The sequence below is a fragment of the Camelus dromedarius genome, chromosome 29, assembly GCF_036321535.1.
Source record: "Camelus dromedarius isolate mCamDro1 chromosome 29, mCamDro1.pat, whole genome shotgun sequence".
NCBI lineage: Eukaryota > Metazoa > Chordata > Mammalia > Artiodactyla > Camelidae > Camelus > Camelus dromedarius.
In genome coordinates, this window is record NC_087464.1 from 17,924,912 (window position 1) to 17,952,695 (window position 27,784).

General features: G+C 37.6%; 2 protein-coding genes across 2 annotated transcripts in view; both read right to left on the reverse strand.

Annotated features, from left to right (window-relative positions):
• Positions 1-1,494: 1,494 nt before the first annotated feature.
• C29H15orf40 (chromosome 29 C15orf40 homolog) lies at positions 1,495-6,942 on the reverse strand. Its single transcript, XM_010986812.3, has 4 exons — positions 6,790-6,942; positions 5,510-5,636; positions 3,092-3,219; positions 1,495-1,707 (listed from the first exon to the last, which is right to left on the reverse strand). The coding sequence occupies exons 1-4, from the start codon at positions 6,901-6,903 to the stop codon at positions 1,612-1,614; spliced, it is 465 nt and encodes a 154-aa protein (XP_010985114.2). The 5' UTR covers positions 6,904-6,942; the 3' UTR covers positions 1,495-1,611.
• A 2,041-nt stretch (positions 6,943-8,983) lies between these two features.
• Positions 8,984-27,784, reverse strand: part of BTBD1 (BTB domain containing 1) — a 36,905-nt gene continuing 18,104 nt past the window's right edge. The window contains exons 4-8 of the mRNA XM_031440651.2: positions 27,259-27,456; positions 20,638-20,830; positions 14,347-14,434; positions 11,287-11,433; positions 8,984-10,784 (exon numbers count right to left, since the gene is read on the reverse strand). Coding sequence (XP_031296511.2) covers positions 10,626-10,784; positions 11,287-11,433; positions 14,347-14,434; positions 20,638-20,830; positions 27,259-27,456 — 785 coding nt within the window. The 3' untranslated portion in view covers positions 8,984-10,625. The remainder of the gene's footprint in view (positions 10,785-11,286; positions 11,434-14,346; positions 14,435-20,637; positions 20,831-27,258; positions 27,457-27,784) is intronic.

Genomic DNA, 27,784 nt, shown 5'->3' on the forward strand with positions numbered 1-27,784 from the left:
TGATTTTATCTTTTAAGTCTTTGTTCTGTTCCATTTCTTTGGTTCTCTTCTTCAGGACCCCTGTCTCACTTCGGTATCGTCATTTTCCTTTCTTTGCTCACCTTTCTCTGTCCTGACCTCTAAACTCCATGCCATATTCTCAGTCTCTTCTCTGTTGTGTTGTTTCCAACAGGGCTTTTATTTCTATAGTGCATTTATTTTTTATTTTTCAATTTGATTAGCCAGAATTCAAGTGCTCAGTAGCCTTCTGTGGTCAGTGGTCAGCAGCTACTATATTGGGAGCACAGTTCTAGAAACGGACTAGAGGCTTGGCGTTCTGTTGACTTGACTCACTCCCTTATTCTCCAGGGTGCTCCAGTCCCTCAGGTATCTCTGGGGAAGCCTCAGGCTCTAAATTTGAAAGCCACTGCAATAGTAAAAACTACATCATAGGTGAGGTGAGTTTCATGTAGAAATGACCTCAGACTCTAACTTGTACTGTAGAGTTTGGGGATTCCCTGTCCAGACTCTAGTATCAAGGGGACTGGATGGACCCTGTGACATACAGCTGGGATTATAAAATGCTGAAAAACCATTATCTATTGAATTATGAGGATTATCTGAAAAAGGCTATGTAGGCAGAGATAGGTGGTCTTCTGGAGCCTATCTAAGGGAGCTCCTGTGCTATGAAGCATCAGTGTTCAGTGTTGTCCCAGGAGAGGGGCTGATAGGATGTAATGGGTCTATCCCTGCAGCAGAAATGGGAGCTCTAGATGGCCATAGCTCCCTGCCCCTTACCCCTAAGTTCCCTGGCTCTGATCCGAAGCTCTCCTAGCTTCAAATGATGAATGGCTTCTTGAAGAGATTTCCTAAAGGGCAGAATGTACTCATTAGAGGATCCCACTATCGTCTATTTGGCAGGTGTGTCCTTCACTCAAATTAATAAACTGGCATCCTGTTAGAAATTAGTTCCTTGCCAACTGTCCAGCCAAATTCCATTTTCAGAAACACTGACTAAATGGGATTTCTGAAAGCTGCAGAACTAAGGGAGGCACTCAGGACCATGCTGACTCCACCACAGTACTCACCCAGGACTCCAGGTACTCAGCCAGCCCTGGTTAACACCACACTCTGGTCTGTGCTAAACTCAAGATATGAGGGGACTAAGTCTAGAAGTCTGTGAGAAGATCAGATGAGAAGGATCAGAGTGTGTGACATCAGTAGTTGGGCACTATATAGGGATTTCCTAATTAGTACTGCTCAGTTCAGAAGAAATTAAGGCAGTTCCCTTTCAAATATGCGTGGCTTTCTGCTTGGATATAAACTGAAAATCTAGCTTTAAAAAATTTTAGTCTCTAGTCACATGCATTAAAAAAATTTCAAGTGGGGGGCCATGGTGGGTACTTACATGGGTGGTACCTACTTTTCTGAGTCCGGTCCTTATTAAATATATACATTTTTTCAACATTCTTTGTATTTAAGTATATTTTCCTTTCATAAAAAACTGGAGTATAGTTGATTTACAATGTTGTATTAGTTTCAGGTGTACAGCAATATATATTTTCCTTTTTAGTAGCCTCTTCATCATTTGCAATTAAAGTTTCTTAAAGATATATTTTTCATTTCTTGCTTTTATTGTTTTTCAACTTGCTTTTTCAATTTCTCCAAGATCTCTTCTGGAGTTGTGGAGGCCAAAAGCTTCACCACTTTTTCGCGAGATTTACCACCCTGGACCAAAAGGAAAAAACGGTGTCAGGGTAACACCCAAAACTTTCTAATGCTATTAGAGACAGCAGACCTCAGTTGTATCCATCGTGGCTGCATCCTCATGGGGTTGTTTAACAAGCAGGCTGGAGCCTTCATGACAGCTTAGTGCCCACTCTCTCCTAACCATTTCTGGTTTAACCGAAGATGATCTCTTAGATTCCACCTTACTACAATTTTTTACAACTCTTCAGAGTTTCTACCTTCATACATCAATTTCTGTAATAATACAAACTAGACATTCAATTTTCAAAATGAATATGGAATCCAGATGTACAGTATTCTGGTTTCAAGTAGTACTTTTGTTTAAATTATTTTTTAAATTACCAAAACGTCATAATTTTATATAAACTTTGTATACAAATAATTCCAAATGTAGAACTGCTATTCTCTACACGTTTCTGAAAATTCCGAACAAAAAGTGATGACATATCCAAGTGCTGTGATGCCACAACTGCTTAAGACGATTTTAAGAAGGATTTGTTTTGAAAGAAGGTAAACTTTGAGCAGGTATTTATCTGGGTGGGTGGAAGCTGCACAGGTGGAAGAGGGGGTCGTGCCTTTTAGGCAGATGTCAGAGCATGTACACTGGGAGAAAATCAGATGACCTGCTCCGGGGCAGGGGGGTTGGGCGTGGAGATGTTGAGGGAAGTGGCCTGACCAGATGGATTTTTAGGTGCAGCCTTCTAATCAGGACTGACTGCCAGCTAGAACCTGGATAGGAGTTATAGAGTACAGCACTGGAAAACAAGTAGAGCATTAAGAAACACACACATGGCTGGGCCTCACTCCTGAAGATTCTGTTTCAATCAGTCCAGGGTGATGCCTGGAACCTGTGTTTCAGAAATCATTCCCAGGTGATTTTGATATCCACCCTAGTGCAAACCCATGGTATTAATGACTCTGTATGAATGATCCATCTCTCTTCCTAAAGAGCTTCTAGTAAGCAAGGATAACATGGACCAGAAATGCTGGATGAACTCACTAATGGAGATGAAAAACAAAGGGAAGCATTTTAGATTTTCCTAGTATGGTGATGACTTGAGGTAAGAGATGAGCAGACTTAATCTGACAGCAGATACAGGAATGAATTCGGAAAGGAGAAAATGATGGAAATGGTGGCAGTTAAGGAATGTAAGTATAAAGTGTGGCCAGTCTAGAGGACTGAGGCAGTAGGAATGAAGGAGACTAAATAGGAATAATTTACAGATCTTAGTGATTAAATGAATATGAGAGTTTAAAACAACTGGTTTTTCAATTATTTGGAAAAGGGAAAAAAAAAATCAGTATTTTAAAAATAATGGCTGATGTAGTAATCAAAGATGTTTGGAGAAAGAGAGAGACCTACCTTGTCCAAAACCACATCACTCTTCCTGAGTTCTAGGACCTTGGAAAGATACCGGCAGAGCTCAGCGTTAGCCTCTCCTTCCGCTGGAGGCGCTGCAATAGCCACACTTACAGCCTCTGCTGTGACATCTGGAATGAAAACAGTGTGGACTTGATTCTTAGGGAGTTCTTTTTCTTCATGAAGTGAGGATATTCTGTGAAAGTGTTTGCAACTGCCTGGCATATACTAGGTTTTCAGTTAATAACTTGAATGAAGAAATGAATGATTAATCACAGTTAAGGGAACAAAGTCATGACAAATAATGCGCCTACCATGACAGTAAAGAAAGCCCAGAGAAGAAAATCGGTATTTACCCCACCCTGCTGACCAAGATGGGCCTACAGAGTCCTGGGCAGTGAACTGGATTTAGGAACTGGAAACTACACATGGTCTGGTAGGAAGAGCCCTGGGCAGGGATGAGTTGGGTTTTACCCCAGCCACGTCACTGAGGAAGTGGATGAACAAGGCAGCTCATGAGATTGTACAGGGTTGTTCAGGGTTTCCCCATCAGGAAAATGAGAGTGCTGGACTGGATTTACCTCTTATGTGAATTACCTCTTTAATGTTTTTAAAATGTCGTATTTAGTTAACATTTACACAGCACTTATATATACTGATTTTAAGAGCACACAAACATAAGGGCTTTACAATAATAAATTTGTTTAATCCTGTAAGTTTATGAAGATACTAATACCTTTATCATCTCCATTTTACAAATGAGGAAATTGGAACTGAGAAGTAGTATGTTCAGGGTCACATGGTTAGAAAGTGATGTTCTGATTCAAAAATAAATTTGTATTCATGCTTTGAAATCTAGGGACAACGAATACCACTTTTTGAGGAGTGGTCCTGACTCACCCATCAATATAGCCTTTATAAACTATAATTCAAACAACTCAAACTTTAACATCTTTTATGGTGCATAGTTATACAGGGTTTAAAGATCAAACACTTGGGGTAATGTAATAGCTCAGTGGAAGAGCACCTGCTTAGCATGCACAAAGTCATGGGTTCAATCCCCAGTACCTCTGTTTGAAAAAAAAAAAAAAGTCTTCCAGTTATTTCTGAGAGAGAGAAGTATATATTCAGAACAGTTTGCAAATGAGCTTAAGCTGGTCCTACATCTGGGGTTACTTGGGCATTTCCACACACTGACATCTTGCCTGTGTAAACATGGCCAGAGAATTCACAGGAATAAGATGGTAAAACAACCCTCCTCCTATCGTGTCACTGGTTCTAAGCTGTACAGTTTTTCACATTTTAATATCTCTGAAATCCAGATGTATCTTAGATGCAAAAGAAAATGTTTAGTTGATGTGGATTCTGTCTTTCTTACTAGTACATAAAATATTTGTGTACCTTCTAGTTGATGGCTTCTCAGATTTGATGAAACATGGTATTCCAACAGTAGACAGTGTCCACAATGACTACCAAGAAAATGCTGGCCAAGGACGGCACGGCTGACAAGTAGCCAAGCTAACATGCTCATTAGCTCAAACCAGGCCTAGCACCCCAGTTCTGAGATCTTGTTTTCAAAATACTAAAAAAAAAAAAAAAAGTTGGAATACAGAGCTTTAGCTTTAGTGGTGAAAAAGACTTTCAGGATAACCGATCAATGGTTTTCAAACTTTTTTCCCACTCAGAATCCTCCTCACCCCACCCAATTTCCTCTGAAACTCCAACATTTAAAACAAATGTAAATGTCCTGTCTGCCCACCTCCCCATTGTCCACCACACAGATTCCTGAGGCACCTGGGCTCCAGGGAATAATTTAAAAGCTTCTAACAGCCCAACTATCTCATCTGACAGATGAAAACAATGGGTTCAGAAATATTTTGTGTTGTTTTGATTTAAAACAAAGTTCACACAGGGGTTGATGATCAAATTCACAGATTTCAGGCTTTCTCTCCCTCCTTGGGCCAATGTCTCCACTTGTAGAATAGGACAACTATGAATAATCTAGGCTACACAGGTTTCTATATATGTTCTTTCTAAAATACCTTTTTAAAAAACTGAGGTATAATTGACATATAACTTACTATTTTCAGGTGTACAACATAATGACTCGATATCTGTATATACATTTTGAATTGATCACCACACTAAGTTTGGTTAATAAAATACCACATTAAAAGGAAAATATACAATGGGTTTTCTAATTTGGTATGCTTTGAATATGGTATATTCACTTTTAAACACTAGATTTACACCTTTACATTAGAATCTAGAATTTAAAAATGGAGAAGCCTCTCTAACTGCAGATGTGAAAAATATACCTGACCACATAGGAGAAACTTCCAGCAAACCAAGCAAGGCAAAGGGAGGATCGAGGGGGACAACCAATTCACACAAGCTTCCCACCCCAGTGTCAAGATATACCTGTCACAGCATTTTGTTTGGAACCAGGTTTGGCATGGACGGCTATGGTGACACAACCTTTAGGATCAACTGCCACAGGACCTAAGGGAGGAAGTGGTCTCTCTGGTTCCTTGCTCTGGCTTTTACCCTAAAACGACAACAACAACCACACTACAACTTTACAGGTTACAAAATGCTTTCCCACACATTTGATCTTTCCAGAATTCTCTTTCACCCTTAACCAAGACAAACTAGGCTAATTAGTAGTGTCCAGGGATTTCTGGCCACCTAGAATGGTTTTACAACATCCCTCATGGCTCAAATCAATTCTTCCATGAAGCCTTCCCATCAATCCCCCAAAGTGTTTTTTTCCTGCCTTGGAAGACCTGACTTAGTGCTGGTTCCTACCGTCTGCCTTGTATTTCCCATTCCTCGGGGGCAGACACCATTTATTATTCATCCCTGTATCTCAAGCAGCACAAGTTAACAAATGTTTGTGACCAGCTATGGCTGGAAGTGTGCATACATCTGTGTTTTGGGAGGGGCTAGGGAAGAGGAAAGAACAGTGATATTTAAACGGCTACTATGTGCCAGAAGCTGTACTAGAACTTTCCATTCAACAAATGTGACCTAAGCGCCAGGGTGGTATTTAGGTAAAGGATATGTAAAGATGAATAAGGACACATGGTCCTTGCCCTCAGGGAGCTCAGACGGCAGCGAGGGAGAAGAACAAATACCATTCTAATACACTACGCTAAGAGCGCCGACGAGAAACGCACCGGGCAAGACTGCAGAGGGGGAAGGCAGTCCAGCCTCGGGACACTGAGAAGCTGCCGGCAGGAGGCAGTCTCAGGATGAGATAATGAGCCAAGTCTCAGGAACCGACTGGAGTCAGCCCCTCGGCCGGTGGAAGGCAAGTAGGAGTGGTGTATTCTTGACGGGGGGATGCGGCGACCAACCAAGGAAAGGAGACAGAACGCGGACTAGGGCCTCCCGGGGAAGCACAGGCCGCACGGCGCTGCCGGAACACGAAGCGCTAGCCTGGGCGGGTGGGAGTGAGGCCGGAGGGATCGGCAGCCACGGCACAGGGAGGGTCTCGCGGGCCGCGGGCCCGGGCGCTCCGACTTGCCCCGGCGGAGGGCGGCGCAGCCGAGTGACGCTGGGAGCAGGCTCCCCGGAACTCAGGGACAACGAGCAGCTGGCGGTGCTTCTACCCACCCGGGGGTCCCGCTTCTCCCCCGCGATCCTCAACCAGCATTTCTGCGGCCCACCCTCCTGCCGCCACCAGACTTGCCACTGGCCTTGTTCGTCGCACCGGCTTTCTTAGGCATCTCGGCGCCCAAAGGGAGCCGAGCAGCCGCCGGAGCAGCACGTCCAGCCCGGAGCTGCCTCAGCGCGCAGCCGCTCCACAGCATTCCCCGCAAAAGAGGGTGGCCGGGCGCCGGAAGAGCCCTCTGCGCCTGCGCACGCAGCGGCCTGCGCCTCTGTTCTGGCGCGAGGGCGACACCTTCCGGCCGGCGGGAGCAAGACTCCTCGTTCCTCCAAGGGTCTGCGCAAAGGATTGGTAGAGTCCAGTTTGTGTTTAGGAAGATCACTGGCTACAATGTGGCCACTAGAGGAATAGAGGTAGGGAGATCTGCCACCTAGATGGAAGATGGCCTGAACCAGAATAGTGGCAGCGGGAATGAAGAACTGAGAACTGAACATTTCAAGGATATTCAGGAACTGTAATGATCAGAGCTTGGGGAATGACTGGATGTGCGGATGAGGATTACTGAAAGTGGTTAAGATGATCAAAGATCAAAAGTGGAGAAGGAAAAACAAAGATCAAAGGTGGAGTCTAATGGGCTAGGGAAGAAGAGGGTTGACAGAACAGAGAGGCCAAGGGAATGGCAGGCTTCAGTTTCAATAACACGTCACTGGAGTATAGGGGAGAGAAGAAGAGGCATCGAAGGTTGTGGTCAGAACAGACGGTAGTGTAATTCCGTGACTAGGTGCATGGTGTGGTTATGAGGCGGAGTGATTGGCATGAAATGGTGGTTACTGGAGGTGAGGAAAAAACCTAGGAACGCTAGGTTTGGATGAACTGTCCACCCCACATGGACACTGAGGCCACTTCTACTTTGGTAGAAGAAAATGAACAAGTGTTAAACCAAAGCCGTATTTTATTTGAGGTCAGTTAAGAATTGGGTTACAAAAGCTGAATCAGCATTATATAGAATTAGTTTTGAGTGAAGTCATGTTAGCCTCAGTTAGAGCTTTGACTGTTATGATGGAAATAAAGGGGGCACTTGCCATGGTGAATTATTAATGGTATCTGGCAGTTGACTACATAAGTGAAGGCAGAGAGGAGGAAGAGGTGCCCTGCAAAAGAACCACTCAGCCTTTCCCAAAGGTCACTCAGGAGTGAGGAGTGGGGACTGGAGAAGGCGGAGGGAGGGGAAAAGCCATCAGCTCCATTTGCCATCCAAAACGTACACCTGATTGTTGCTTCTGCCCCAAATCTCCACCTCTGAAAGGGAGAGTTGGGATCACTAGAGCACCAACCCCTCTTACGAAGGATGCATTGTCTAACCCAAGAGATAATTCTCAGGTTTTGAGTCTGGATGACTAAAACAGGAAAGCTAAAAGAAGGTGGTTTAAAGGAGATGGGACTTGAAAGGAAACAATATGTTTCGTCTAAAATGTACTGCATTTTAAATACATTTGAAGGCCTGCCTCTAATGTCCTATAAAGTTGTCTATTTCCAGATAATTTTTTTCTTGCAAACTATAGGTACTACTTATGTGAACCTAAAAGAAAGAACACTTTAATAATGCAAATAAATAATCTCAATTTGTTGGGTAGATACTGGAGTAATCACACTTTTAAAAAATAGAAAATGCTTATATTCTACAGTAAATGCAGACTAGCCAAGTATCTTTTGGGGTCTTATTGTAAAGTTTGGGAATGGTGATGTTATTTTGGGACCCAGCAAAATATTTTCCCAACTCTGTAGCTTGGGAGATAAACCTGGGTTTAAATTCTGCCTCCCACCACTTACTGACCTTTTTAAACATGTATTTCTTGGCCTGTGAAATGGGTATTATAATAGTACTTCCCTCAAACTGACGTGAGAAGCAAATGAGAACGTGCGTGAAGTACTCAGTGCAGAGCCTGGTACACAGCAGTCACTCATGTAGCTCTGTTAATACAAAAAGATGTGAAGCGAGATGGTCGTCACCTTATCAGAGTAACAAGAACAGTCTTCTTTCTCCCACCTGCGGAAAGTAGAACAGGGGAGAAAACCTGAGATCAAGCAGCAGATGGCAGCAGCAGGGTTACTGCTGTAGCTGCTTTAAGGCAATGGCAAGGCATTCTTATTTTGAGCTCTATTACTTCCATATATTAAAAATAAGGTTAAACCCCAATTAACTAGAACCTTTGTTCCAAGATGGTGTCTTACACTCAACTTTTAGAAGAAAAGACAAATGACTAAATAAATAAATAAATAAATAAAGGATAATAGATATTTATTTTTTAAAAATTCCAGGGGATGTCCCATTCAGTAAACAGTTCCGTTTCCTGTCCCTTCATGACTACCTTTAGTTACAATCATTCAGTACAACATACTTGAAAGCATTTGAAGTGCCTCAAATGTCAAAAAACATCTGGCACACCATACTTTAAGACAGAAGGATCTTCCATGATGGTAACTACAGAATGTTTGCTGGTTAATCTTTAGTTAACCAGAACCACACGTTCCATAGTCATTCCAGTTAACTGAGGTTTATAGCCATAAAGTCATTTTACCAGAGATAGGAAAGCTTCCCTTTTCCTCAGCAATTTTAAGAGAACTCTGTCACCAACACACCTCACTACCTTCTCAAAAATATCACATGAAATACTTCTGATGAAAAACTTCTATCCTAATTACCATTTAGAAAAAATTCTTTTTAAGTTGATACTTAAAAGAATTGTGATTTTTACCTATTTCCACAACGACCGGATAAACTTAATTACACATACATTTTTAATGAGATAATCACTTTCAAGGGAAAAAGAATGTTATTTATATAAAAATTTTGCTTTATAAAAGTGTATAAATGTCATTCTGTCAGATACACTTCCTATCCCCTCCTACTACAGCTGTACCTACGACAGTGAGGTCGTGAGTATTCAACATATTTTATTTTTTGGATAGAATTGTGTGGGTGACTGAAAGTATACTTTTCAGCAGGAATGATTCTGTTGGATAGCTTTAAAATTTCAAAGTAGTTGTTAGAAATGTTGGTATTTCATTCCAACGCTTGCTGTGTAAGATTATCGCCACAATGCTGAACTGATGTGTTTGCCCATCACCATCATCATTGCCATCATCTCAATACTGAGAATTTTCTATAGCATCCCCCATACAGACAGGTATAGTGGTGCAGTTTGGAGATAAAGAATCCAGTCTTAGATTATACCTTTATATCTTTTGTTTATATCACATTATTGTGAATCTGTACAAATTTCATTTATAGTTTAAAACTGTACTATGTAACATATTACTATACTATTATAAAATATCCTTTTCTGTAAGTGCATTGAAAATTTTCTTAGGCATCTGTTAAGCCTATTTCTAGCAATCTTCCCAATGCTAACAACCAGATATTTCAAAACTCCAAATATGAGGTCAGTTTTCTTAATCTTCTGAAATTTGTTACTTGAGTTAATAGGAATTCTGTAGGAATACTGACCCAAATGATCTTACGTAACCTTCAAATAGTTAAAACAGAAAGAAAACAAAAACAAAAACAAAAACAAAAAACGCAGCTATATGAGACAAGAATCTTTCTATAAAATTGTTGAAAGATCACGAGTCAGCTGATACATGAAATTATACAAGGTAAAGCTGAAATAACTGTTTAAAAAAAAAAAAAGATTAAACCCTGTTCTTTTTTCCCTTAAGGTTATAAGAAAATGGAAAATCTCCCTTTAAATCATGCAGAGATTTAAATCAGCATTTATCTATCTCCTCTAAGAAAGTAAAATGTCTCTTATCTTACAATTATAAATATTCATAACACTCAAACTCTTTTTTGTGGCCAGTTTTTTATACCTTTGAGACTAGCCTGTATGGTACTATTTACCCAAGATGTATTACGATGTTAAATTATGTATAAAATATTATTTCTGGTATTTGTCCATCTTCTATTGAAGTGCCATTATTATTGCCGGGGGAACTAAAAAAGAAAAAGACAGTCTTGCTAGCAGTAGGTGTTTCATGCACCACTTTCTTCAATCCTTTTGTGCCATAGTGGGAATCTGGACCCTAAATAAGAACAAAAGGTTCATTAGTAATTTTCACTTAATAAGCACTCAGTTTAATGTGGTATTTTAATTAGATTGATGATCTATTATATTTCATTATAGCTCCTATATAAAAATTTACGCCAAGTCATTTAATGAAAAATGTAGCTTTTGCTATAAGCTAATTAATAACTAAAAATACTGGATGTAGAGCCCAGCTACTAGAGAACACTGAAATGGTTTTAAGAAAATAATTATTTTATTTTATCTCTATCAAACATTCAATCTCCTACTTAAATAGCTACTTCCAATGAAGAACCATTTTTTTCAGAGCAGAGCTGTGCTGAGAGGTGATGCTTTTTTCAAAGCAGTGGAATATTTTAACTCCCAGCTTTCTACCTTCCGCCCTTCCTATAAGGCTGTACTGTTTGTGACTCTCAGCTTCTGCTGAAACATGCTCCCTCCCCAAGAGGAAACCATGGCCCCGCCAGGGCACCACCTGGAACACGTGGAGCAACTCTTACTTTGAGCGTCGCGCATGCTGTGTAGCACACGTTGGGCAGGATCTCTATAGGTTCTTTGAACATGACCCTGAATGTGTTAGCAGTCCCATCACAGCTAAATCCAGTATCATTCTGTCCCAGGGTTTGTTTTTTTTCATATTCAATGATCTGTCATTTTTAAAAGAGAAGTTAAATTTAAGTTAAATCTACCAAAACAAATTTTCATAGAAAAGAATGTGAAGCCCTTAGAAACAGCAGAGTAGACTATTACATCTCTGCATTGTAATTTTTCTCTACTATCTCTAACCACCACAGATGCCTTTAAATGTGCTATCAGAAAATGCACTCATCACAGTAAGGATGGGGAGGATGTCAGATAGCTGGACCTTGGCTGCAGGAGAGAGGAGCTTCCAAAAAAGGCATGGCATGGGAACTGGTGTTTTAGAATGTGCAGATTTTAGATACCTGAGGGAAATGAGCCTTTGCTCCTTGCCAGCCTATGTCTTGTTGCTGGGAAATTCCTGCAGCATTTCCTATGTGGACATTCAAAATATGAAAATTCTGCCATTTTGATTTAGTTCCATAACCTGTGCCAGGCACTAGAGGATACCCTGAAGGAGCTTCCAGTCATCAGAGAAGACATAAACAATGACAATTCAGTACAGCACCCGCAGGAGGAGAGCTATACATAAGACGAAGTAGCAGAGGAGTGGAAAAAATGATTTTATCAGGGAGGAGTGAGGCTCCGTAGAGGAGAGTGTTAAAAGCTCAAGTCAGTTTATCAGGTTACAAGAGAAAAGTCTTCATGCAGAGTATATGGACAGTATGTGTGGAGGCCAAGGCTCACAAAGCCGCATTTTTGCTCACATCAGAGAAGAACAGTAACAGTAAAACAGGTTGAACCAGTACATGCAGCGAGAGGTCAGGACAGTGGTCATCTTGCAGGGACAGTAACCAGAAAAGATCACGAGGGGACTCCTGGGGCGCTGTAATGTCCTGTTCCTTGATCTGGCTGCTGGTTATGTAAGTGTGCTCACAGTCTGTGAGAAGGGGGCCATATGTTCCACTTATAAATATGTGTACTTTTCTGTATGTACAGTTGACCCTCCATATACGCAGATGCAGAACTGTGGATAAGAGGGCTGACTGTACTGTGCCATTTTATATCGGGGACTTTCATCTCTGAATTTTGGTATCCTTGAGGGGTCTTGGAACCAGTCCCCCACAGATGGCTATATATCATAGTTCAACTGAAAAAAAAAGAAAAAAAGACACCATGGTGCCCTGGAGTAAGTAGTAAGACCCAGGATTTGGCTGTGGCAGTGTAACCTAGAGTAATCCATGTCACTTCTGTGAGCCTTGGTTTGTCTTTTAATTTGGGAAAAAACCTTGTTTGCCTTCTTCCTAAGGCTACTGTGACAATCAAATTATAAAACTACAGCAATGATGACAGCAACAGACTATGTTCTGAACACTTTACATGCATCATCTCAACTGGTCCTCAAAAAACTACAGGGAAATACCACTACTGTCATAGCACCCGAGGAAGCTGAGGCTTAGAGAGGTTACACAATTTGCCCACAGTCCACCTTGCAGGTGGCAGAGCTGGATTCAAACCCAGGCAGGTCTATCTGGCAGTGTATCTAGAGGGTGCAAGAGACTAGCCCTGGGGAGAAGAAAATAGAGAGAAGCCCTATTTCAATTCATTTTACTCAGAGTATTTATATTTTATCATTTTAATATACCTGTAACCCTGATGACCTCGCTTAGTCTGTACCAAGGAGCCCAGTGTCTTAGGTAATAGGCGAGGTGCACTGAAGGTGGGGTTCCACAACTGAAGAGGCTCACTTGTTTCCAGGCCTACAGATTACAAAGCCTCCTTAAGTGGGTTTGTGGATCCTTTTGGATAGGATCTTAACAATATTTCTAAGTATATAAAGTGAAACAGGGAGTGATCATGAAAATCTTTTATACCCCTCAGAGGTTTGGTGAGGTTTTTTGGCATTAAAAATCACGGAAACAAAATTTTCCAACCTGCTTTAAAATCTCTCAAATAAACAATTTCACTGGGTTTTGAACCTATGGTTAAAAATATTAAAACTGTAACTGTCTAATTGGTTTATAAGAACAATGAATTGACATGAGTGATGTAAATTTATCAGCTGAATTTTACTATAAACCGTAGCAGACAGAATTAGAAAACGATCATCATTTCATTAGCACAACCAACAAAGCAATTCTTCCATCTGGAACAAGGTTATCTTTCTGAGGCAGTGAAGTATCTTTTTGGCTGTCATCAGACATATATCAAACTAATGATGCATTTTGATCACAAAGTTCACCAATCTTTTACTATTAAAAGTAATATATTAGTATTTTAGAGAGGGCCGTGTTTTCTGGTGTTATAATCTGAAACATTGTTTACTTCCTTTTCTCATTTTTATTTTTGTGTTTTAATTTATGTATAATACATAATAAGTTTAGAATTGCTTAGGTATACAGTTTGTAATAAAAGGGCAAGGTGGATGTGTTTCAAAAATAATTTTACTAACTGGGGTGTGCAATCAGAAGTGTGGCGAACACTGGCTGGTGAGAAGGGAAGGAGAGGTGCTTTACTGCCTTCCGGATTAAGTAACTGTGCCATATCTGAAAGAACTGAGGTGGAGCAGACCTAAAGACCAGGGCAGGGTATGGTCAGACAATCAGAAATCAGAGGTGGTACTAGCAATTAAAAGAAATTAGACAGTTTCAAGCCTCAGAGGTCAAGGTACCACGAAAAACAGCAGGTAGGTTGTTTTGAGACAGTCAATGCACAGCAGGAAGGACTAATAGAAGGGTTTCTTGGACAAAGGAGAGCTCCTTGTATGTTCATCCTGTGAAGGACCCCAGGACCCCAATTTTCTGAAACTATCTTTTAGATCAATTTTAAAACAAAACCCTCTAGGCTTTAAATACTACTAACAGGCTTTCTGATGCCTTTGATGATTATATTGAAATTTGGATTTCATTGCAACAGTGTCTTATTGTAAAATTACATTTGTTCTCTATTTCAGATGATATATAGTGGGGAAAAAACTGTACCTGTATATTCACTTGATAATCTGTGGGACCATGAATAGATCCATATAAACCAAATCCAACTATAGAGATTCTTCTATTGACTGTGAACCTGAAAGAATGAAGCCAAATGTAAAATAACATACATAATTCAGTAAGCATTCGTATTCTGGAGGCTTATACATTTCAAAGTGTTACTCAGAACACCTAATTTTGCTCAATAAAAAGGAAAACTATAGGGAGGAGGGTAAAGCTCAAGTGGTAGAGCACAGGCTTAGCAGGCACGAGGTGCTGGGTTCAACTCCCAGTACCTTATTCAAAAATAAATAAGCCTAATTACCCTCCCCTGCCAAAATAAAATAAATAATACAATAATAAATAAATAAATTTTTTAATTACAAAAGTTAGATATCCTTGGAAATGTCACCTGCTTACCAAAAACTCTTGCTAGAGTAAATTTTAACTTATTGGGAACTTAAGTAGAATCTGTTTTCTGTACTGTACATTTTTAAGCCAACGAATTTATTTAACTTAAATAGCCATTTTTATTGTAATGATAACTTTAGTCTAAATATGTCTGCATATCTCCTTCATGAACACAGATGTGTCAGCCCTGATCAGGCCTGATATGCAGCATCCCAAACTATGACAACTCATCAGCTCGATGAATACCGGGGGCCAGTCAGAATGAGGTACTGGGCCTGGCACTGGGGAAATAACTGTCATCCAGACAGCCTCTGCCCCTGCTGCTCTTACAGCCCAACGGAGACAGTGACAGTAAGTAAACAAAGGAATTGTGGTAAGAACTGTGATGGAGGCAGGCTGCTGAAACAGAATGGGTGGTGGGGAGCTGGGTACAGGCCCTAAGTTACACAGGTGGGTCAGAGTGAGATTTCAATCTGGAAAAATCAACAGGTTCAGTTTGGTCATCATAGTTAAGAAATGGCCCACCTTACTTCATTTTATAACTGTAAAAACTAGCATCAAGCACAAATGGCACTGAAAAACTGTATAATAAAAGATAACCTAATATACATAGTGTTAGGTAAGGGCCCAACTTCTTTTCTTTTTAACGGAGATACTGGGGATTGAACCCAGGACCTTGTGCCTGCTAAGCACGCACTCTACCACTGAACTATACCCTCCCCTACCAGTCTAGAATATAAAGCAGTGATCCTCAACATTTCATACTTTAAGAGCTGAAATAACAAGTTCAATTTTTATTATTATTACTACCACACCATTACTACTTTATGAGCACTTCCTGTGCCAGGCACTGAGCTTCAGTTCTTTTTGCTGTTGTTGTTCATAATTATTTATTAGAACTGAAAGTTGTTTGCTCTTCTGTTTCATGAGCATCTGTTCAGGAGCTTCAGTTCTTTACATGAATTATTTCTTTTACTCATCATAACAGCTCTATAAACTAAGTAACACAGTATTGTTTTTATCATCCTCAGTTTTTATAGTTGAAGAAACAGAGGTTTAGGGAAATTAACTTGCCTATATCAAAACATGTGGCAGAGCTGGGACACAACTCCAGGTCTGCATGGATCTAAAGCTCATACTCCTCTTTTTGTGGGGGTGGGAGTGGGGGGTGGTAACTAGTTTTATTTATTAATTTTTTTTGAAATGGAGGTACTGGAGATTGAACCCAGGACCTTGTGGATGATAGGCAAGGGCTCTACCACTGAGCAATATCCCTTCCCCAAGAGCTCATACTCTTAATCATTATGTTAAACTGCCAGTATGAGGACCACCTTACATTTTTAAAAATATATTTTTTATAATACAGTTTTTTGTTATAAAAAAGCTATATATTCTGCTAAAAATATTAGAAAATGCAGCTAAACAGGAGGAAAAATTTTAAGCATCTCTAAATCTGCCATTCTAGAGATAACTCCATTTTCAATTAGGTGCATTTCCTTTTCAGACTTTTAGTTCTATTTTTTAAACAACAGAAAAAGACTTTTCTATGAATGTACATGTGTTATTTTATAAAACCATGTCAGATATACATATTTTTATAACTTCTTTTTCATGTAAAAAGGTAAAAGATTACTACCGATTCATCGTATTTCAGTAATTCCTACTTGTTAGATAATCTAGGCTATCAGCAGTTTCTGTTATTATGTAACAATGCCATGATGAATAGTCTCGTAGCTAAATCATTTTACAGAGCCTTAATCATTTCCTTAAAATAAATTCTTGGAAGTAGATTTTCTGGGGAAAAGGCACATTCTTAAGGCTTTAGATAAACTTTATCAAATTGCTTTCTGGGAAGATTATAAAACTTTACACCCAACAAGGAATGAAGATCATTTCTATCTCACTTTCAACAACCACGGGTATTTTCATTTATTTTTGCTGTTGAGAAGCTGATAACTGATAAATTCTATTTATATTTCTTTGATAACTGAGTTAACATTGGCTTATATGCTTACTGTCTACTGGATTTTCTCTTTAATGAAAAACCCACTCATGTTCGTGTTGCATTTTTCTGTGCTGATGAGCAGTGTCTTTTTCATGTGGATTTGAAAGTCCATGTTACATAGTTATTCTATGCTTTCTCTGTAATGTCCATTACAAACACTTTTTTATTTGTTGTCTATCTTTAAACATGGTGGTTTTGGAAAATTTTGAACTATTTATAGTCAAATTATGACCCATGCCAAGTTTAGATGGGTCTAGCTCATCCTCATAACAAACATTCTGTTCTAGCATTTTCACAATTTCATTTTTTTAAATGTTAAAACTTTTATTTATAAGAATACTGGTAGATGGCGTCGGTAGAGAACTTACTTTATTTTCCCAGTGGCTAATCCTTCCCTCACATTCTAAACATTCATTTACATGAGGCTGGTTTCTGAACTCTGCAGTATGTTCCATGCAGCACTAACTTAAAGCTTTATAATACTTTCCATGCTTGATCCATACCACTTTTTTTTTTAAAAAGAAATACTTACTCTTACAGATTAATCTTAGAATAATTTTGCCAACCTATTCCTCCTTACCAAAAACACAGGACTTCTACAAGGAACTGCATAACATAGAGAGGTTAGTTTGGAAAGATACCATCAAAGCTCTCCAGTTCTTCATAAGGATACCATACTATACGTTTCTTATAGGAGTTAATCCTACTACTTTACGATATTCGTTACTATTACAAATGGGATCTGTTCTTACTCAACATTATAACTGAAAATTTAAAACACTGAAAATTTTTTCTTGTGGCAAAATATATAACAAAAGGTACCATCTTAAGCATTTTTAAGTGTATAGTTCAGTGGCATTAAGTACATTCAGTGTTGTTAACCATCAGCACCATCTGGCTCTAACCGAATTTTGATGACATATTGGAACATCACTGGTTTTTGCATGCACTGTTTTACAAGTGGCCACTATTCTTTTTTATTGGTGCTGATAGAGTTTTACTGATCTTGAGGCTGTTTGGGCAGACCAGGTGTTCTCAAAAGTAGTTCTATTCCCGAAGAGGCATGGGGCACTGCTGGCAGGGAGCCAGGGACACCAGAATCACTGCAATATGTAGGATAGTCTCCCAAAACAAGGAATCCCAATCAACTTTCAAGTGTCCTGTCAGAGTTCACGTAGATGAAAAACTTGTTTTTAACTATGAGATTTAAACCTAATTCTTTTTCATTTATAAACCAAAGATTTTATGGCAATTTTAATATTCACTGACTTACAAAAGGTGACTACTTTATTAACATAGGAAATATCATACAGCCAATTCTCCTGATTTGTGGCAGTTATATTCTATAGTTGCCACAAACACAGAATTAGCAAACACTACGCCACTGCCCTAAGGGGGAATATGGACAACTCATTCTAGTATATTCCATTTTCTTTATTTTACAAAAGAGAAAATGAAATTAAGCATTAAGTGACTTGCCTGAGGCCACCCCACTAACAGATGCCAGAGTTGGGACTCAAACTGTCCAATGGCCCCAGAGCTGTCATCGCTTGCACTGCCTTCCACTGTCTCCATCTCGGTATGAGAGCTGAAATAAGGCAGAGGATCGCCCTGTTTGATCTCACACAGGAGCACGCTCCTGGGCAACTAAAATCTTTCCTGTGAATGACTGAGAAAGTACTGCTGGGGGTTACAAACAAACTTCAGCAAGCAGGTGAGTTCTCAACCAGGGAAACTGGATAAAGGGAATGGACTGTAACTTGCTTTATTTGAAACCTTTAAAGAAAATGACAAATTGGCAGCAGTGCTGCTCATGGTATTTGCGACGTGACTCTAACACACCTGTCCCCCGACTTGCAGCTGTCAGGGTGCTGCTGCACACAGGTACTGAGTCTGATTGCTGCAGCTTGTCTTCTGCTGCCCAAGTGTCTAGATACTGAAATAGGTATTTTATTTTACTACCAGTTACATTTATTTTCCTTTACAACTAGGCCATTATATCTTTAAAAAAAATGAAACATCATGAATTTCACTTCAGGTTAGTAAAGGGGGAATACAAAATATTTATTATAAAAAAGGGAGAACTAGGTCTGATGGAGTGCAGAACTACTAATGTAGATGTTATCTGCGAATAATGAAAAAAAAATTTCCTTTCTAGTAATTCTTTATCCTTTGTGACTACATCAATCAGAACACTGCTGAAAAACAGCAATATTCACAGGCATCTCTATCTTGAGGTTTCAATAGTTTATCATGTTAAAGAAGTATTCTTTTAGACCTAGCCTATTCATGGTTATATATGCATTGAGGGTGAAATTTTATCAAGTCTTTTTGACATCTGTAGGAAAAAAATGGGTTATTTCTTTGATCTGCTACCATGTTGAATTATACTAATACATTTCCTAATATTGAGTGATTCTTTCAATCTCTAAATACACTTTATTTGCTTTTATAGTGTTAACCTTCTAAGGTACTACTAGATTCAATATCCTATTTTATGTAGAATTTCTTCTTGTATGTAAGTGAGATGGACCTAGAAAATTTTTGTCTTGTCAGATTCCTGTATAAGCATTATGCTTCCTTCAATAATTAAACAAAAAGTGTTTTATTCTTTTAATGCTCAAGGAAACAATCTGTTCTCTGCAGGTTTGATAAAACTCACCTTTCAAAACCACCTTGTGAAGGGACAGTTCTTTGATAACTTTTAATTTCTTCCATGGTAATTGGTCTATTCAGGCTTTCTTCTTCAGTCAATTTTGATAATTTATATTTGCCTATAAAATGATCCATTCCATCAAAATGTTCAATTTATTAGCACAGAGTAAACCCAGAATTAAAATAAAAATTTCCTCAATATATGATTATATTCCCATTATTATTTGTAACTGTGAGTATGTTTTCTTTATTACCTTTGCCAGAGCTTTACTTATTTTATTGGTATTTTTCAGAAACCAGCTTACGGATTTAACAATTACTACTATTTTTAATTCATTAATTTATACATTTACCTATTTCCTCTCTCTTTTCTTAGGGTTCTTTTGCTATTCATTTTCTAGTGTCTTGGGTTAAATGCTTAAATCATTTATTTCTAATTTATTTAGTAAAAGTAGTTACTTATTGCTAATTCTCTGTGTGATCCTCTGTCCTCATCCTGTAAATTTTCCCAGATAGTATTCTCATTGTGAATGACTACTAAACAGCCCACAAATGCATTTTTATTTTCATTTTAACCCAATATTTATCTTCTCCCCCTTGGCGTTCTAGTTTTAAACAAACTTATTGTTAGTTTCTACTTTTATACCAAAGTGCTATTAAGTAAGTGAAAATTCAAAAGGCATGTTTTATGAAAACAAGTACTTCTTCTATTTTGACATTTGACCTAAAGAAACATGGTAGAGCAAATATAAATTCCAACAGAATTATAGGCATGCATCTTTTAAGATTTAAAAATTATTTTCCACTCAAAGCTGTTATAAATGTATACTGGGACACTTTCCATGCAAATCTATGCAAAGAAAAAACTCACACTAAACCAAGTTAAGATTAAGTATATTAAACTGTAGCCTGAACTCTGTAAAAATAGTGTTTGACTAACTAAGACCTAGACCTCAGCTCACCAGCAATGGTAGTCCAAACAATACTCATGTGTTAGAAGGTCCAATTCAATCTTTTCTTACTTAAACCTGTTTCCTAAGAGATCCCATCACTCATAATTCAGTGGGGAGACCAGTAAGCCTGACATCTTGACTCTTGTATGAAGTTAGAAATGTATTAAACAAAGTATAAAATAAAATGTTGGCTAATTATTTCCCACAATTTGGGCATAAAAGCCAAACGCTAACTGCTGCCCCACCCGAACCCCAAGTCTACAATATGACAGATACCTGATTCGATCACTGGTTCCACTGTAACCCCACCGGCTCTCTACTTGCTGGAATCTATTGATGCAGCATTCCTTTCCTCTGAGGCAGCACCTTGGTCGATCAATGTATTCAACTCGGGGTTTAGGATTGACAGTAAAATGAAGAAAGAGATTCACCACTTCACGATCTGACAGAATTCCAGACTGAGCAGGACCTGCAGAAATAAAAATATAAACCTCAATAAAAGCAACTTCACTGCAATCTCTAACTTTGTAATTTGTTAAAAATCCCTAACTGTGAATTCATATCCAGAAGATGTAAACTTAACAATGAGGCAGAAAAATCGTGGCATATATAATTTTAGCATATATTTAAAAGTTTTACTAAATTTATTTGAGGTTAACCTAATATGTACGTGTAAAAATCATTAATAAATCAAAGCTTAGGTGAAGCCCTGAGATCACAGAAAGGCCTTTGGAATTTTCTATCCATTCACCCTCTGAGTATTTTGTCTATCAGAAAGAGGAGAGGTAGGGAAATGCTCGCAGTGGTGCCAGGGTTACCATTACCTCTCCATTTCCCATCTGTCTGAGGCTATAATCAAATAATGGAACACAGAGGCAGAAATATATGGGACAGTGCTTTCGTTGTGGGATTCAGAAATTAGCAGAAGGCAGGAGCTAAGACTGGAAGAGCTGTGGAAGAAGCATATGTTATAGTTTCCTTATTCACTGTTTCTGAGAAGAGAAAATTCCAAACAGCTTAAATTTATCCAGGAATAAACATGAGGAATGCTACTCCTCATAAAAAGATGCCACGAGATCCCTTCCAAGGCTGGTAAAAACAATCTAAATAAGAGATTTCAAAACACTAGCAATTTGGTTTAGGAAGCTATAAATCAGACTTTAATGTAAAACACCCTAAGTTTTAAAAAATTAAAAATTTAAAAGTATCACATAAAATATATCAACCTGCCAGACCTGGCCCCACAGTTCATTTGCAATCTCTGGATAAGGGAAGATTGTAAAGGAGAAAAAAATACAATTACAAAGTTAAAACATGCATTTTAGCTAAAACAAAAAACCCCCCAAAAAACAGACCTGGAATTGCGTAAGATCAAAAGAGAGATGGGGGTGAAAACTCATATAACTTTCTCAGACTGACAAGAGGACGAAAGAATTCAAATGTTTAAGGTGACTAAAATGGATGATAAAAAGCAGAGCCCAACAAACAGGTAACTAGTGTCCCTGAAGAACCAACAATAAGAAATAAAATAATGCAGTAATTCAAGACTACAAATACACCTTGCCTTACCATGCTTCGCAGATACTACATTTTTAACAAACGAAAGGTTTGTGGCAACCTTGCTGCACCTTCTACATCAGCACTTGCTGCTTCACCTTGCACTTGTACGTTATGAAGACGGCTTCTTTCCTAAAACCTCCTGAACCAGCCTCTGCTGGCTTCCAACTTTTCTTCTGTAGCTTCCTCACCTCTCTCAGCCTTTATAGACTTAAAGAGAATTACGGCCTTGCTCTGGATTGGGCTTTGGCTTTAGGGAATGTGACTGGTTTAATCTTCTGTCCAGACCACTCAAACTTTCTCCATGTCAGCAATAAGGCTGTTTCACTTTCTTATCATTTGTGTGTTCACTGGAGTAACAGTTTTCATTTCCTTCAAGAACTTTTCTTTTGCCTTCCCAACTTGGCTAACTGTTCGGTGCAAGAGGCTTAGCTTTGGCCTATCCTGGCTTTCAACATGCCTTCCTCACTAACTAAGCTTAATCATTTCCTGCTTTCGATTTAAAGTGAGAGATATAAGACGCTTTCACTTGAAAACTTAGAGGCCATTGTAGGGTTATTAATTGGCATAACTTCACTATTGTGCCTCAGGGAATAGGGAGGCCCAAGGAAAGGGAGAGAGATGGCGGGTAGGTGGTAGGTGGAGCAGTCAGAACACACACAACATTTATCAACTAAGTTTGCTGTCTTATATGATGCAGTTTGTGGGGCCCATAATAATTACAGTAGTAACAGCAAAGATCACTGATCACAGTTCATCACCACAGCAAATATAATAAATGAGTGAATCAAAATAAAGGATTCAAGAAGGTGTGTCATAAAAGAACTGGTGATGAGCACTAAAACCAAAACAACCTAGAATTAAGTCTAATATAGTTGTATTATTACAATATATTGTGTGGGTGTATAATGAGTTACCACAAAGTGGTCTGGAAAGGTTGAAAGGATGAAACGCCATGCTAACATTCTTGTCTTAAACAGGAAAGGTCAATAAATACTGCTTTATTATGAAATGGAGAATTAAGAAAACTGAAGGGGAAAAAAGTAAATATAAAATTTATTTCCTAATCTCTAGACAGAAAAAAAAAAAAAAAGCAAAGAAAACACACTCAACAGCAAAACAGACAACATAAAGGGAACTCTTCCTAAAAAAATTTTTGAAAAATACAACTGAGAGATAACATGCATACAGAAAAGAACCTGCATGACAGCAAGAGGAGAAACATTATTTGATGACATAGAAGAATTAATAAGTCTGTAGGATGGAATAGCCTATGCCAGAAAACAGCTACAGGTGAAATGGTACACAAATGGGTGAAGAACAACTGAGGCAGTCAATGCTTGAGAAGGGAAATGTACTGAGATGAAGCTGTGTATTTGTCACCATCTTCCCCCTTGGGATATCCGCTGATTTGCTTCACAGGGCATAAATGCCAAACAGAAACTGGCAACCTAGAAATTGTGGTAGTCCTCACTTGATGAAGGAGACAAAAATTGTAATTCAAAGCTACCAAGGCAGCCAGCAATGCAGAAGAGAATACTTAATAGAGAAACATTATCAACATTTTAGAGAAAACTATGAGACCAAGAAACTAAGCAGGAAGGAACTACTAAGAGACTAAAGAGTTAAACAGAAATTTCTCTCTTAATGCTGGAGAGAAAAATCCCCAAATATTTGAAAATTAAGCTATATACTTTACAGCCTATGGATCCAGAAAAAAAAATTACCATGAAAATTAGAAAATATTTTTTATTGAATGATAATGAAAATACAACATATCAAAAACTTTTGGAGAAAAAAGAAATGCTTAGAGGAAAAACTACAGACTTGAATGCATACACAAAAAAGAATACATGTGAAAATTGCTGTTCTGAGCATTTATCTCAAAAAGTCACAATGTCTAAATAAATAACCCCCAGCAAATTAAAATTAAAGGAAGAAGATAATAAAAAAAAAATCAGAAATCAATGAAATGGAAAACATATACACACTAGAGTAAATTAATAAAGCCAGAAGTTAGTTCTCTGTAGAAATTAATAAAATGGGTAAACTCCTAGGTAAGGCTGATCAGAGGCACAATATACCATTATCAGAAATGAAAAAGGAGACATAATTTAGATTTCACAAACACAGAAATAATAAAAGCATATCATGAAATTCATGTTAACAAATTAAAAGTCTAGATGAAACTCACAAAAAGAAGTAGAAAAATATGAAATGTCATACTTAAGAAATTAAATCTCTAATTAAAAACTTTCCACAAAGAAAATGCTAGGTCCAGATAGTTTCACTGATGAATTCCCCTAAACACCTAAGGAAAAACAGCACCAATTTAATATAAACTCTTGAATATAGAAAAAAGAAATATTCCTAATTTTTGTATGAGCCCAGCATAAACTTGATAATCAAAATCTGACAATTTCATTACAAGAAAGGAAAATTATAGACTAATTTCTCTCCTGAAGTAGTTCTAAAAATATTTTTTAAATTTAGCAAATTGGATCTAGTAATATACAAAAGGATAATACATGACAACCAAGTCTAGTTTATGTAAGGAATCCAAAATTGGTTTAATTTGGAAAATCAATCAATGCAGTTCACTATATTAAAAGAGTTAAGGGGACAACTGCGTCATTATCTCAAAAGAAGAGAAACATTTGATAAAATTCACAATAAAACTCTTAGCAGATTATTAAAGGAAAAAAACTTCCTTAATCCAATAAAGGGTATCTACAAAAAAATTTACAGCAAGCATACTCTATGGGGAAATACTGAAAGTTTTCTGCCAAGACTGGAATAAGACAAAGATGTTCACTATCAGTACCTCTATTTACTAACATGCTGGAGGGTCTAGGCCATATAACAAGGCAAGAAAAAGAAATGTCTAAGGATTAGAAAGAAATAGAATTATTATTGTTTGCAGATAGCATGATTGTACATGTAGACTATGCACAATGATCTACAAATAAATTATTAGAATTCATGAATCTAGCAAGGCCATTAGATGCAAGGTCACTAGACACAAGGTCAATACAGGAAAATCAGCTGTATTTCTGTATACTGGCAAACAACCAATTAGGACATGGAAATTAAAAAAAACAATCATTTGCAATCATATTTAAAAAATAAAATACATAAGGAATATACCTACCAAAAAAATATACAAGACCTCTACCAGAAAACTCAAAATGTTACTAAGAGAAATTTTAAGTCTTAAATCAATATTCATGGATTGGAAGACTCAATATTATAAAAATGTCAATTATCTCCACCCCAGTCTATGAGACTAGATTGGGCGCAGTCAGGGTGATATGTCCACACAAGTCTATGGATCAATGCAATTCCAGTAAGAATCCCATGACTTTTTTTTTTTTTTGGTGGAAACTGATAAGCTGATTAAAACATTTATTTATATGAAAATACAAAAGACCAAGAATGGCCAAGATAAATCCAGAAGAAGAACAAAGTTAGAGGACTTTCATTACCAGATTTCAAGATTCAGTATAAAATTACAGAAATGATAATTCCACAGAACTGGTTCAAGGATAAACAAATGTAACAGTAGATCAGAATAAACATTCCAGAAATAGATTCATTCATATGCAGTCACCTGATTTACAACAAAATTATTTAGCACTACACTGTATGGGGACAAGGATAGTTTTTAATATACAGCTATATGGAAAAAAATGAACCTTGACCTCTACCTCATACCATCCACATGTGTGAAAAAACACCACAGAAAACAAAAGTATAACTGGATTACAGACAGAAAAGTTAAATGTAAAACAACAGAATTCCCAGAAGAAAACCTAACAGAGTATCTTCACAACCTTGAGGCAGGCAAAATTTCTTAAAGACATAAAAAGCCTTCACCTTAAAGGAAAAGATTGATAAATCAACTCATTAAAATTAAGATCTTCTATTTATCAAAACACAGCATTAAGATAACAAAAAGACAATCCATAGACAGATATTAGTGATATTACACATTGTATGTATTTTTAATATATTCTGGACACAAATCTTTTGTCAGGATAAATAATACATATATATATTATTATATATATATAATACATGTATATATATATATATAAAAACGACGAGGATGTGGGGCAACTAGAATGAGCTCTTAATTCTCTTACTTAGGCAGCTGAGTGAACTGTTAACAATCACTTTGGGCAACTGTGTGGTAGGATCTACCAATGCTGAACACATGTACACTCTGACTTTGCAATTCCACTCCTACCTACTCAACAGAAATGTTCACACATATACACCAAGTAACAGGTACAAGAATGGCAACAGACAGAAACAACCCAAATGTCCAACAACAGTCAAATGGATAAATAAATCATGGCACATCCATACAACAGATTATACAGCAATGAAAAAGAATGAGCTACTGCCACACACAACCACACAGATGAATCTAACAGACATGATGTTAAGAGAAAGAAGCCACACACAAAAGAATACATGCTATATATATGATTTCCTTTATATTAAGTTCAAAGACAGACAAAACTCATTTATAGAAACCAGAAAGTAGTCACCTTTGGGAGGGAGATTAATGACTAGGAGGGGCCGACAGAGACTTGTGGGGTATGGTAATATACTGTAAACTGACGTGTGGTTAAATAGGTGTATTCACTGTATTTGTTTTCTTCACTATGCAGATGTTATACTTTAATTTTAAAAGTTAGAAAAAGAAAAAATAAACATTGATTCTGACCAGCAAAAACTATTTGGAAGACTATTGGTACATACGTAACAAATCAGTATGAAAAGTCTGAATACTCCAATAGAACAAAAGTCATGAATGCTAAGAAAAAAATACAAATGGCCAATAAACATAAAGAAATATAACTTTAAACAATTATGAGATTTTTTTTCCTTTTAAATCAATCTGGCCATGAATTAAAAGCAGATAATACTCAGTGTTGATATGGATAGCAAGAACTGATCACAGAACTAAGAACCAGGTTTGTTTGATTTTAAATCAGATGCATCAACCCTAAGAATCAGAAAGATCTGTCAATATAACCCTGGATAAGGCACGTAACCCCTCTCAAGTTCAGTCCTTAAACTTGTGAAATATCATACAATTTTTATATAATAATACTATATAGAGTATTTTAAAAAATATAAAATATATATTACTTTAAAATGTATAGTAATATGTAACCTATAATATTATTGTGAAGGGCTATCAGGAGAATTAAATAAAATTATACAAACGCACATACCTAAATAGCTTCTTTCCCTCTCTCTTGCACATGGAAACTGACTGCACATTAAAATCATTTCAGATAGATTTTGGACAAGTTATACCCTTACCTGCTGCAAACTCCTCAATGGTCATCAGTGGGAACCGGATCAAAGACAGTGCTTTCCCTAGAACTTTCTGTTTGTTTCCAAAAGTCACAGGCAATTGTTGTCTTTGACATTCTGCTTCTGCCCATCGTACAACAGCTCCAAAAAGTCGACTTTCTCTAATACTAAGAGTGTCTCTTTCTAGAACTGCACAGAGAGTGTCTACAGGTAAAATACAAAAGTAAATCAAATTAGGAATATTTTGCTCTTTAATAAAACAACACTGACAAACATGCTTGTATTAAATTTTCAAATCTCAATAAAAAATAGGTTGGGTACTTAAAACTATAGACTCTATACATAAAAATATTTATGAATTAAAGAAATTAAACTGCAAAGTTTTCTTTAAGAATTTACTATGAGGTTAACATTCAACTTATTACTTAACCATACATGGAAGCTCGGATACAGTATCTCCTTATATATTCATGCCATTTATCAAGCAAATCCAAATATCCAGAACAATAATAGTAAGTCAGAGAAAAAGGCT

Coding starts and splice junctions, on each gene's coding strand:
- C29H15orf40 (XM_010986812.3), bottom strand. CDS start 6,903: ATGCTGTGGAGCGGCTGCGCGCTGAGGCAGCTCCGGGCTGGACGTGCT. Junction 5,637..6,789: donor AAGCCGGTGCGACGAACAAG/GCCAGTGGCAAG, acceptor TTGTCGTTTTAG/GGTAAAAGCCAGAGCAAGGA. Junction 3,220..5,509: donor CAAACAAAATGCTGTGACAG/GTATATCTTGAC, acceptor TTTTCATTCCAG/ATGTCACAGCAGAGGCTGTA.